General features: G+C 44.3%; 1 protein-coding gene across 5 annotated transcripts in view; it reads right to left on the minus strand.

Moving 5' to 3' along the window:
* The window catches only part of LOC122544516 (Fc receptor-like protein 5), a 32,358-nt gene that overhangs the window by 6,316 nt on the left and 14,939 nt on the right, over nucleotides 1-11,103 (minus strand). For 4 of the 5 annotated variants that reach the window (XM_043683789.1, XM_043683791.1, XM_043683790.1 and 1 more), the window contains 7 exons: nucleotides 9,702-9,983; nucleotides 8,682-8,954; nucleotides 5,801-6,085; nucleotides 4,592-4,894; nucleotides 3,667-3,765; nucleotides 2,612-2,642; nucleotides 1,987-2,066 (listed from right to left, as the gene is read on the minus strand). In XM_043683789.1, coding sequence (XP_043539724.1) covers nucleotides 1,987-2,066; nucleotides 2,612-2,642; nucleotides 3,667-3,765; nucleotides 4,592-4,894; nucleotides 5,801-6,085; nucleotides 8,682-8,954; nucleotides 9,702-9,983 — 1,353 coding nt within the window. The remainder of the gene's footprint in view (nucleotides 1-1,986; nucleotides 2,067-2,611; nucleotides 2,643-3,666; nucleotides 3,766-4,591; nucleotides 4,895-5,800; nucleotides 6,086-8,681; nucleotides 8,955-9,701; nucleotides 9,984-11,103) is intronic. The other variant, XM_043683792.1, reaches the window with a different exon arrangement.

The raw sequence follows: 11,103 nt of genomic DNA on the forward strand, positions 1-11,103 counted from the left end.
AGATAGATAGATAGATAGATAGATAGATAGATAGATAGATAGATAGATAGATAGATAGATAACAGAGATTCATAGACAAATATATTTAGACTGAGATAGATAGGAGCTTGATTAGGAATGGGGTATGAAGGTTAAATGGAAGAAAGGAGGAGCGTGAGGTTGAGGCACACATTAGCTCCAATTGAGGGGGAGAGGTGTCTCGATAGGCTGAATTGCCGAATTTTGCTCCTATATCTTATGGTCTCGTGATCTTATCTTGATAGATAGATAGATAAACATGCATAAGAGACATTTCATTAGGAATCATTAAGTTAGCCCAGACATCTCGAAAGACTACTGTAAGGGAAAGGTGCTCCTCTTCATTATCAATTGCTTGGGTGCTCGTGTGTCTGAGGAAACGGATCTTTGCACAAATCGCTCGTTGTAAACAACCTCTGTTGAATTTCTCAACACCAGAGAATTCCGCCCTTAGTTTCCAATGTTACTTGAGATAAAATAAGCGTTAGTAAGTCGAGCAAAACACCCTAATGGAGTTCCAATCACAGAATATTAACAGCAGTAGCCGTTTGGAAAAGAGATTGGTTGAAGATAAAGATCTACAACACAGAAAAAAGGCCCATTGAGTGTGTATCAGACAAAAACAAGCACCTCACTATTTTCTGATCCCACCTCCCCTGCGCTTGAAATGTAGGTTTAGCATCGCAAGTGCACATTTAAATTTTTCGTCAATGAGGATTTCTGCCTCTCCCACCCTTACAGGCAGTACCTTCCAGACTTCTCACTACACTCTGGTATTTCCTCGTATCCCCCTCTGAATGTCCTGCTCCTTACTTCAATCTATGATGGCCAAGGTGATGAAGAAGGCATTTGACATGCATGACTTCATCGGACAGGACATGGAGTACAAGAGTTGCCAAATTATCTTGCAGCTACTTAAAATCCTTGTTAGGCCACAATTGGAGCATTGTGTACTGTTTTGGTCGCCACACTACCAGTGGACGTGGAAGCTTTAGAGAGAGTGCAGAGAAGCTTCACTAAGACGTTGCCAGCTCTCAAGTACATTGGCCAGGAGGAAAGGTTAACACTATGATTGTGTCCACTGGAACGCCGGCTGCTGAGAGGAAACCTGATAGAGGTCCCCAAAATTATGAGAGGCAGATAGGGTATTGTCAGAGGCTTTTTCTCAGGATTGATGTTTTCATTTACAAGGGGGCACAGATTCAAGGTGGGGGTGGGGGCAATTTAAGGGAGATATGCAAGGGAAGCTTTTCATGCAGTGAGTGGTTGGAACCTGATTAGCAATGCCAGAAGTAATGGTGGAAGCAGGCACGTTTTACAGGTATCTGGGAGGTCACATGAACAGTGAGGGAACAGGGGGATAGAGACCAAATAAAGGCATGAGGTGCATTTTTTTACTTTGGTTAAGGCATGATGATTGGCACAGGCATGGTAGGCTGAAGGGCCTGTTCCTGTCCTGTATTTTTCTTTTGAGGGGTCTTTTCATGACCCCATTAATCGCTCTGTCGAGAGGGAAGTGTTTCTTCCTGTTTACCTTTTCTAAGTTCTTCATCATTTTATACATCTTAAACAAGAAGCAGTTGGCAACTTTGGGGGTTAAAGTGATTGATGGGTACGGCGGAGAAAGTGGGGAACCAGGGACTGAGTTGGATGTTCAGCCGTGATCTTATCATGCAGGCAGAGCAGGTTAGCAGAGCCAAATGGCCTTTTCCTAGTTTCTATGGAAACCGGAGGTTGAGTTGGATGGTCAGCCATGATCATAATGAATGGCGGGGCAGGCTAGAAGAGTTAGTTAGTCTACTCCTGTTTACTACTTTCTGCATTCCCCTTCAGCCACCGCAGCTCCAAGAAAATCTGTCCCACTCGAGCCCATCTGACGGTTTGGATGTTTATCCAGAATTTCTATCAGGTTACAGTGCACTGTCACTGTGTGGGGCTTTTTAATCACACCGATACAATGGCACTCACCAGCATTGTGTGCTGCTCCAACTACCGCATACTCCAGATTGCTGGCTGCTGTCCCTTCACCAGAAGGTTGGGATCCAGTTCTAGTAGAAAGGGGAAGGAAAGGATGTCATCATTTCGAACACAATGCTTTCAAAACGATTTTCAACTTCAACAAAACGGCAAATCTATCACACAAAATACAAAACCCAGCGAGATCTGGTACTCCCTGGTCCCGCTTTTCTGGTTTCTATCCAAACATGGCGTTTTCTGAACCCTCAAGGAGCTGCCCAGTTCTCCAAGTTGTTTGCACTAATGCCCTTTGGGAAAGGTAATCTGCCATCCTTATTTGTTTAGGGCCTACATGTGACTCCATACCCTGGTTAAATATAACTGCCCCACGGGGCATTTATGGATGGACAACAAATGCTGTCCTAGCCAGTGACAGTATCATCCCCGTGAATAAATAAAAGCTGTCTGGGAACCTTAAGGAGTATGGTTTCCTGGTTTGTCGATAAGATGCATGTTAAAAGCATGCAGTCATATCCAAGCTCCCTCTATGACATCTTCACTTCTATCGTCTCTCCCTGATTGAGAGGAATCGGGATAAACAATGGAGAATATAGAAACTGTAGTTTCAGTCACTTACATCCTGGGTTGTGACGCAGTTGACGAATTGCCTGCAGGGAAAGAGAGAATATTCTCAGCATAATTTACAATAGCTCTGCACTGTCACAGACAGGAGCTGCCAAAGCGTTATCTCAGTCATAAACAGGGAACGTACACATCAATAGATGATAATTGTCAAATCTGTCTTAATGCATTAAACAGCGTAATATTAAACAACTGCATAGTGTTAGGGTGATAGGCAGGCATAGGGTGAGGGCTAGGATTATGATCACGTTTAAGGTTAGTGCTAGGTTGAGGGCCATGGTTAGAGTTATGTTAAGAGTTAGGTTTAAGGTTAGAGTTTGTTAGGTTTATGGTTTGGATTAAGGTTAAGGTTAGTTAAGGTTAGAGTTAGGGTTAGGTTTAGAGTTTGGACTCGGGCTAGAGTTAGGGTTACGATCAGTATTACCTGTATCGTTAGAGTCAATGTTAAGGTTATGATTGAGTTACGTTTAAGTTTAAGTTTAAGGTCAGAGTTTGCATTAAGGATGGGTTTGAATTTATGGTTAGGTTTAGTGTGAGGGTAAGGGTTAAGGTTGAGCTAGGTTTGGGTTTAGGGTTTCGCTGCGGGCTAGGGTTCAGTTTATGTATCGGGTTAGGTCAATCTGCCCAGTGGATACTGAATAAATTTAAGGAAGAAAGAAACATTGTTTTAACGAGTCATAGTTTAAAGAGAGTGAAGCACGAAAGTGAAGTTGATCCAGATGGATTGCATTAAATAACAGAGCAAGATCCTGAGGTGCTGAATGGGGTCTTCCTGTTCCCGGCACTTATGGTCTTACGTCTCTCCTCCTCTCTAAGGTGCTCTGACACAGTGTGGTGGGGTGTGGTGGGTCACATTTACCGATTCAGCAGGCTAACTGTGTGAGTGCTCTCCCTCCCTACTGTCAGGAACACTGCCTACTCCAGTTCCCGACCCACCACTTCCTTCCCTCGGCTTCCCCCGTTCAGCTGTAAGGTGACATTGTGGCGGGGATAGCCGTGTCATGGTGTGAGGATGTGGAACAAGTCCCATTCCCATGGGATGTTACAGACCTGTGGCCCTCCGGTAGATGTAGCAACCCGACACAAGCAGGCCAGCCATCAGCAGAACTGGGAGGAGCGATGCCATGATTTCCTTGGAATAGCTTCGAGCTGGAACCCAACAACAATATTTAGCTCACGTTCACAAATTCACCAGGAAATTTTATCACACTAGCCCTGCCTGAGGTACACAGTTAACAGCAGACTGACCAACCCTCACATATATGTAACTCGCTGCCACTATGGAGGTTTCGAGAGTCTCACTGTGTGGGACAATCCGGCCCATTGAGCTACCTAACCAATTCCACTTTCCCATGCAGCATCCCGCCCACACAGCTTTCAATGTTATGATATTTCAAGTGCTGATCCAAGTATTTTGCAAATGTTGGGAGTTACCCTGTCAAGCAGTACATTCGAACCCTTTGGGTGAAACAATCCTCAAATCCCCCTTTAAACCTCCCGTCCTTCACTTTAAAATGACTTCCCCAACCCAGCCCTTGTTACTGACACTTTAACTATGGGGAACAGTTGCTTCCTATTCCCCAGACTCTTCCCCTCACAATCATACACGTCTCTATTGGGTTCCCCTCTCAGCATTTACTGTTCCATAGAAAATATCCCAAGATTATCCAGCATCCCTCTCTTCCTCGCTAAAATCCTCTATCCCAGTAACATTCTGGTAAACCTCCTCGGCCCACTGCCCTCTCCATGAGGCGTAAAATTCCAGATTTTTATTGCATTCAAATTCCACTATCTGCTTTTGGCGGGATCCCAGGAATACCACGCATCATCACTTTGGATCAATAGCCTATTATAATACCACCCAGCTATCACTTCCCCAAAAGAGATAGTTAACAGTGTCCAATTGGCACAGATTGAATGAGCGAATGGCCTTTTTCTGTGCTCTATCTATGTTTGATCCGAGTGTCACTGTTACCTCGCAGTGTGAATTTGATGTAGTCGCTGGTCACATTAAAAATCGTGTTGTTGGTTCCTTTGTTGATTGCTGCACAATGATACCTTCCAACATGGTCTCTCTGGAATGAATGAATGACCAGCTCACCACCATCAGCAGTCACATGGTAGTGTGCACTGCCGTTTCGTAGCAGCACATTGTCACGGTACCAAAGGAACTGGGGCTCTGTGCCTTCCCTCACCTGACACCAGAGAACAAGGTGATCGCCGGACTGTATCTCAGTTCCGTTAATGAAGGAAATCAGCACAGCATCTGTGACAGGAACTGAGGAGAAAACACACCATGATCAAAAAGCATGGCGTTTATCCATTGATTCAGATCGTCAGTGGGAACCAGTTTGACACAATGATTTTAAAAGAGAGTTAGGGAATTAGTTATTTTCAAAAACTAATGTAATGGATGGATATTATTAAATTGGAGTGAATATCGAAGAAATTTACAAGGATGTTGCAAGGATTCAACACTCTGAGTGTTAGGGAGAGGCTGGAATGGCGAAGACCTTTTCCTTTCAAGTGTAGGAGACTGAGGGGAGATCTCAAAAAAGTGTTTAAGATTATGAGAGGCATAATTGGGGTGAATGCACTCAGTCTGTTTCCCAGCGTTTTGGAGTCGAGGAATGAGGGCATCACTTTAAGGTTCGATGGGAAAGAATAAAAGGGAATCCTGAAGGACAACTCTTTTACACACGGGGTGGTACGCATATGGAATGAGCTGCCAGTGCAAGTCGTTGAAGCGGGGACATCAAAAACTTTCAAAAGTCGCTTGGTCAAGTGGGATAGATACTTGAACAAGGAGAAGGATATTGGACCACGTGCAGGGACTTTGGGTTGCGCTGCTTTTGTTTCAAAAACTGTGCTGCTGGAAAAGCATTGTTGACGTTTCGAGCATAAGCTCTTAATAACATTCCTGATGAAGAGCTTATGCCAGAAACGTCGACTTCCCTCCTGCACTAATGCTGCACAACCAGCTGTGCTTTACCTGCACCATATCTTTTGACTCTGATCTCCAGCATCTGCAGCTCTCTCTCTCTCTCTCTTTCTCTCTCTCTGTTGCTTTAGTCTAAGGTGCGGTTTTCAAGGAGAAAGCACCAGCTTTGAGTTGGCCTCAGCAACATTATTCCCTGAGCTGATGGTTCAGTTACTCTTTGGGAGAGAATCCTTGTTAACTCACCTATCACTGTGATCTCTATGTCTTCACTGTGCTGTGGGCCGGTCACCTCATTTCTCACTGAACAATGGTAAAACCCTTCATCTCTTCTGCTGATAGGCCCAATGTTGTAAACAAGCTCAGTGCTGTTGGAAAGCTCACTGTACAGTTCCACACTTGAGCTGTTGTAGAATTGGTAATAAATCGGCAGAGAACCATTGGAGACTGAACAGATTAAGCATCCTGTGTCTCCTTTGATTAGATCCTTTCCGGGTTGAATTATCAGTTCTGGTTTTGACACTGGAATTCCTGTAATCATAGACAAATGATAGATCATTGTATTTGGCGGGGTTAATTGCAAAATCAATTATGAACATCATCACAGTCACACAAAAACGCATATCCTTTTGTTTTTGTTCATTGGGTTGGATGTGGGTGTCACTGGGTAGTCCAGTATTTCTTATTCATCCCTAATTACACAGAGGGCAGTTGACGGTTGTCCAGCTGCAATCAACCTTTGGAATTGAATTCAGATTCTCCCATCTGTTAAGGTGGGTTTTGAGCCCAGAATATGAGTCGATTCTCTGAATTCTTAGGGTATAGAACAGTACACATAGGGACTAGTCCTTCAACCCACCGTGTCTGTGCATGACTGTGATGTCATGCTATATGAATTCCACGTGAATACATGTGGTCTGTATCCCTTTACTCCTTAAATAATCAAGTGTCTGTCTCTATGCCTAGTAAACATTGATTCGTATTCATTTGTACCAACTGCTCTGGCAGTGTGTGCCAGGCACCTCCAACTCTCTGTGTAGAATCATGGAGTCATAGAGATGTAGCGCAGCTTCAGTCCAACTCGTCCGTGCCAAACAGGTATCCTAAATTAATCTAGTCCCATTTGCCAGCACTTGACCCTTATGTCTCTAAACCCTTCCAATTCATACACCCAACAAATGCCTTTTAAATGTTGTAATCTTACCAGCTTCCACCACTTCCTCTGGCAGCTCATTCCATAGACGCACCATCCTTTATTTGAAACCGTTATTCCTTAGGTCCCTTTTAAATTATCCCCCTCTTACCCTAAACGTATGCCCTTTAGTTTTGGACACCCCACCCCCCACCCATAGGATAAGACTTTGCCTATTTACCCTGGCCATGCCCCTCTTGATTTTATAAACCACTATAAGGTCACCTTTCAGCCTCCAATGCTCCAGAGAAATCAAACCCAGCGTATTCAGCCTTTCCCGACAGTTCAAATCCTCCAACCCTGGCAACATTCTTGTTTTTTGTTTCCTAAACCTTTTCAAATTTCACAATATCCTTCCTTTCGGAGGGAAACCAGATTTGCACACATTATTCCAGAAGTGGTCTAACCTACGTTCTTTACAGCTGCAACATGACCTCCCAACTCCTATACAAAATGCTGCAACCAATAAAGGAAAGCATACTAATCACCTTCTTCACTATCTTATCCATGTGCAAATCCACTTTAAGGGAACTGTAAATCTGCACTCCAAGGTCACTTTGTTCAGCAACAGTCCCCAGGACCTTACAATTAAGTGCATAAGTTCTGCGTTGTATTGCCTCTCTAAAATGCAGCACCTCACTTTTATCTAAATTACACTCCAGCAGCCATCCTCCCGCCCATTGCCCCATCTAATCAAGATCCTGTTGTACTCCTAGATAATGTTTACTAGCATATCCCCTTCAAACGGTCCTCCTCTCACACTAAAGCGGTGCGCCCCATCCTAGTATTTGACTTTTCCAACCTGGGAGAGAGACACTGACTATCCACTCTGTCAACGCCTCTCATAATTTTGTGTACGTTAATCAGGCCTCCCTACAACCTCCAGAGCCTTCGTGAAAACAATCCAAGTTTGTCAAACCTCTCCTCATAGCTCACATACACCAATCCAGGCAATATCCAGATAAACCTGCTTTGCACCTCTCGAAAGCCTCCACATCTTTGCTATAGTGTGGGCAACAAATCTACATATGTCCTCCAACCATGGTAGAACTAAAATCTTATACAGCTGCAATATGACTTGCCAACTTATATACTCATTGCCCTGACTGATGATGGCAAGCATGCCATATGACTTCTTTACCACCTTATCCACTTGTGATGTCACTTTCAGAGAACTATGGACTTGCACCCCAAGATCCCTCTGTATATCAATGCTCCAAAGGTTCCTGCCATTTACTGCATATTTTCCTCTTGCATTTTACCTCCCAAAAATGCATCATCTCACATTAGTCTGGATTAAAATCCATCTATGATTTCTGTGACTAATTTTCAGGCTGATCTAAATTATTTGACAACCTTTCTCACTGTCCACAGCAACATCAAATTTCATGTCATCTGCAAACTTATTAATTAGACATGGTAAGCGTAGGAAACATGTTATTGATAATCGAGAGACATCCAGGGATCACAGTCTAAAGGAGATGGAGCAGGACTGCGATGGAGATGAATGCCTTCACCAAGAGAGTGGGGCGACTGTGAAATTGTCTGCCACAGAAAATGGTCGGAGCCAGAACATTGAATGTGGTTCAAGCAGGAGGTGGATAGAATGCTTAGGGCGTAAAGGAAGAGAGCAAGAGGACAGGGGTCTGAGATGGAAGATCAGCCACAATCCTAGTGAATGGGCACATCAAACAGGAAGGACCGAATGGCCTGTTGCAATTTACATGTTTCCATGATTTTCTGGGTACTGAATCCCACAGGCTCTTCACTCTGTGTGAAGACATTTCTCCCCATTTCAGTCCTAAATGCCAATACCCTGTGCTGTTTGCCTCTAGCTCTGTAATATACGTCTGTGAGATGTGGGGAGTGATGACAAATTGTCTCTATTCTGAACCTTTAACAGTTAAGAAATGGACCATGATAAATGATACTTACGCATGATGGACAAATCGAGCTGATTACTGCATTTCCACACCTTCCCATCTGTGACTTCACAATGATAAATACCCGAGTCTGTCGGACGAGCTGACTCAGAGATGTAATCACTGTGGTGCGATGGAGACTGGAGAACGATCCCATTTCTGTAAAAACTGTATTGTAAGGAAACTTGGGAGGGATTCGCTTCAACCCAGCACACCAGTTTGACCCGTTGGCCATCAAAAAGCTGTTCCTCAGGACGCACGGTCAACACAGGGACGGTGTACACCTCTGGAAAGCAGAAGGACATGTTTATGTTTCAGCCTGAAGAGTGTCTGGCCTTGGGTACCCTCAGTGATCAGAACGAGAGCAAGAAAATCCCAAGACGGCGTTAGTGCAGGAAATTTCTAACAATCCTTCAAGGCCTATCAAGGCTGTTAGCATCGTGTCAGCTCGAGGTCAGATTTAGTGACGATCGTGATTGCATTTGGAATGAATAAATACAGCTGCAGCAAGAGCATTGTACCCGATTCTTGAATCCACATTCTAGGAGGGACAGGATGGCACTGGGAGATGGTGCAGAGGGAGATTTACGGAGATATTGCCTTGGAGCTGTAGAGCTTTAGTAATGAAGAGAGATTGGATAGAATGGGATTGTTCTCCTTCGAGCAGAGGAAATTGAGACAAGGGTGAAGGTCATGATGGAGATGTATAAAATGATGAGGTGTGTAGATAGGAGGAAACCTTAACCAGTTGGTGCAGGGAGGGGGACATCGATTGAAGGTCATGAGCAGAAGGTTTAGAAGGGATGAGAGGAAACAAATTTTCACTCAGATTATCTGGAACTCACTGCCTGTTAGGGTAGGAGAGGTAGAAACCCCCATTGCATTGAAGAGTGTTTAGAAGTGCACTCGTGAGGCCGAGGCTATGGTGCCACATGTTCGGAAAATAGTGATTATAGAATAGTGAGGTGGCTGTTTCTGACTCTATGGATCGAAGGACCTTTCATTTGAGCTGGGAGTAATGACAGATAGTTACGTTTAATGGAAATTTGAATGCTGCTGCTCCTCTTCCTCAGACTGTAAACTGTGTTGATCGCTTCACAGGTGTAATTCCCAGAAATGTTCACAGCCGCTGCATTGATGGTGTAAATGCTGCCAAGACCAGGCACGGCCTCCAGGGCGACACTGTCTCTGTAAAATGAGTAGTGAAGCAGGACAAAGGGTTGTGCCACCGGGACAGTGCACGTCAGCGTGACTGGTAGCCCCTCGAATACTTCCGACGCCGGTTCCACCCTCAGCACGGGCTGGGCGAAGCGTTCTGGAATGTAACACACAATTGGGACTCATTAATCTACTGTTATTATCACGGAGCTAAAGGCACAATGGCGATGCGGAATGAAGGGTGTGAGCATTTACTGACAAAGAACGGGGGCGAGGGAGAAATTTTGTCTTTCTCTTGCTTTCCAAAGTTAAAATTCTTTTTGATGGCATTACAGTCATAGAATCATACAGGACAGAAACAGAGATTTTGGCCGAACTCGTCCATGCTAACCAGGTTTGCCAAACTGATTTAATTCTATTTGTCTGTATTTGGCCCATGTCCCTCTAAAGCTTTGCCATTCACAAATTTATCCAAACGCCTTTTAAATGCTGTCGTTGTATCTGACTCCTCCAGTACTTCCTCTGGCGGCTCAGTCCATACATGCACCACCCTCATGCCCCTCGGGTCCTTTTCAAATTTTTCCTTCATCTTAAAGTTATGCCTTCTTGTTTTGGACTCCCCTACCCCTTGCTTTAATCACCTTTTCTCTGCCCTCATGACTTTATTAACCTCATTGAGGTTACCTCTCCGTCTCCAATAACCCAGCCTATTCTGCCTCTCCCCATAACTCAAAACCCTTTCAGTTTCGATTATCCTGGGATGGGTACAACGCAAATACCAACTGTCTGTCCTCTTCGTGACCTTGTCCCATTCTCTCTCTGTGTGAGCCCGCAATCATCTCATAGAATGTGCCAGTCCAAGTAGTGATGTTGTCAAATGTTATCAATCACTGCCAGGATTATCAAAAGGATGGGGACAGTATGGTTTACACTTCAATTGCACATGGCATATCGGGTCAGCATTGGATGTACTGTGCATTGATTTGGTCTCCTTACTTAAGGAATGATATAAGTTCATCACGAGACATTCAGGTGGTTTGTAATAGACTGTAAGACTATAAGATATAGGAATAAAAGAAGATCGGTTGGCTCATTGAGACTACTGAAAATGTGTTGCTGGAAAAGCGCAACAGGTCAGGCAGCATCCAAGGAACAGGAGAATCGACGTTTCGGGCATAAGCCCTTCTTCAGGAATGAGGAAAGTGTGTCCAGCAGGCTAAGATAAAAGGTAGGGAGGAGGGACTTGGGGGAGGGGCTTTGGAAATGCGATAGGTGGA

The sequence above is a fragment of the Chiloscyllium plagiosum genome, chromosome 50 (assembly GCF_004010195.1).
Source record: "Chiloscyllium plagiosum isolate BGI_BamShark_2017 chromosome 50, ASM401019v2, whole genome shotgun sequence".
NCBI classification, from domain to species: domain Eukaryota; kingdom Metazoa; phylum Chordata; class Chondrichthyes; order Orectolobiformes; family Hemiscylliidae; genus Chiloscyllium; species Chiloscyllium plagiosum.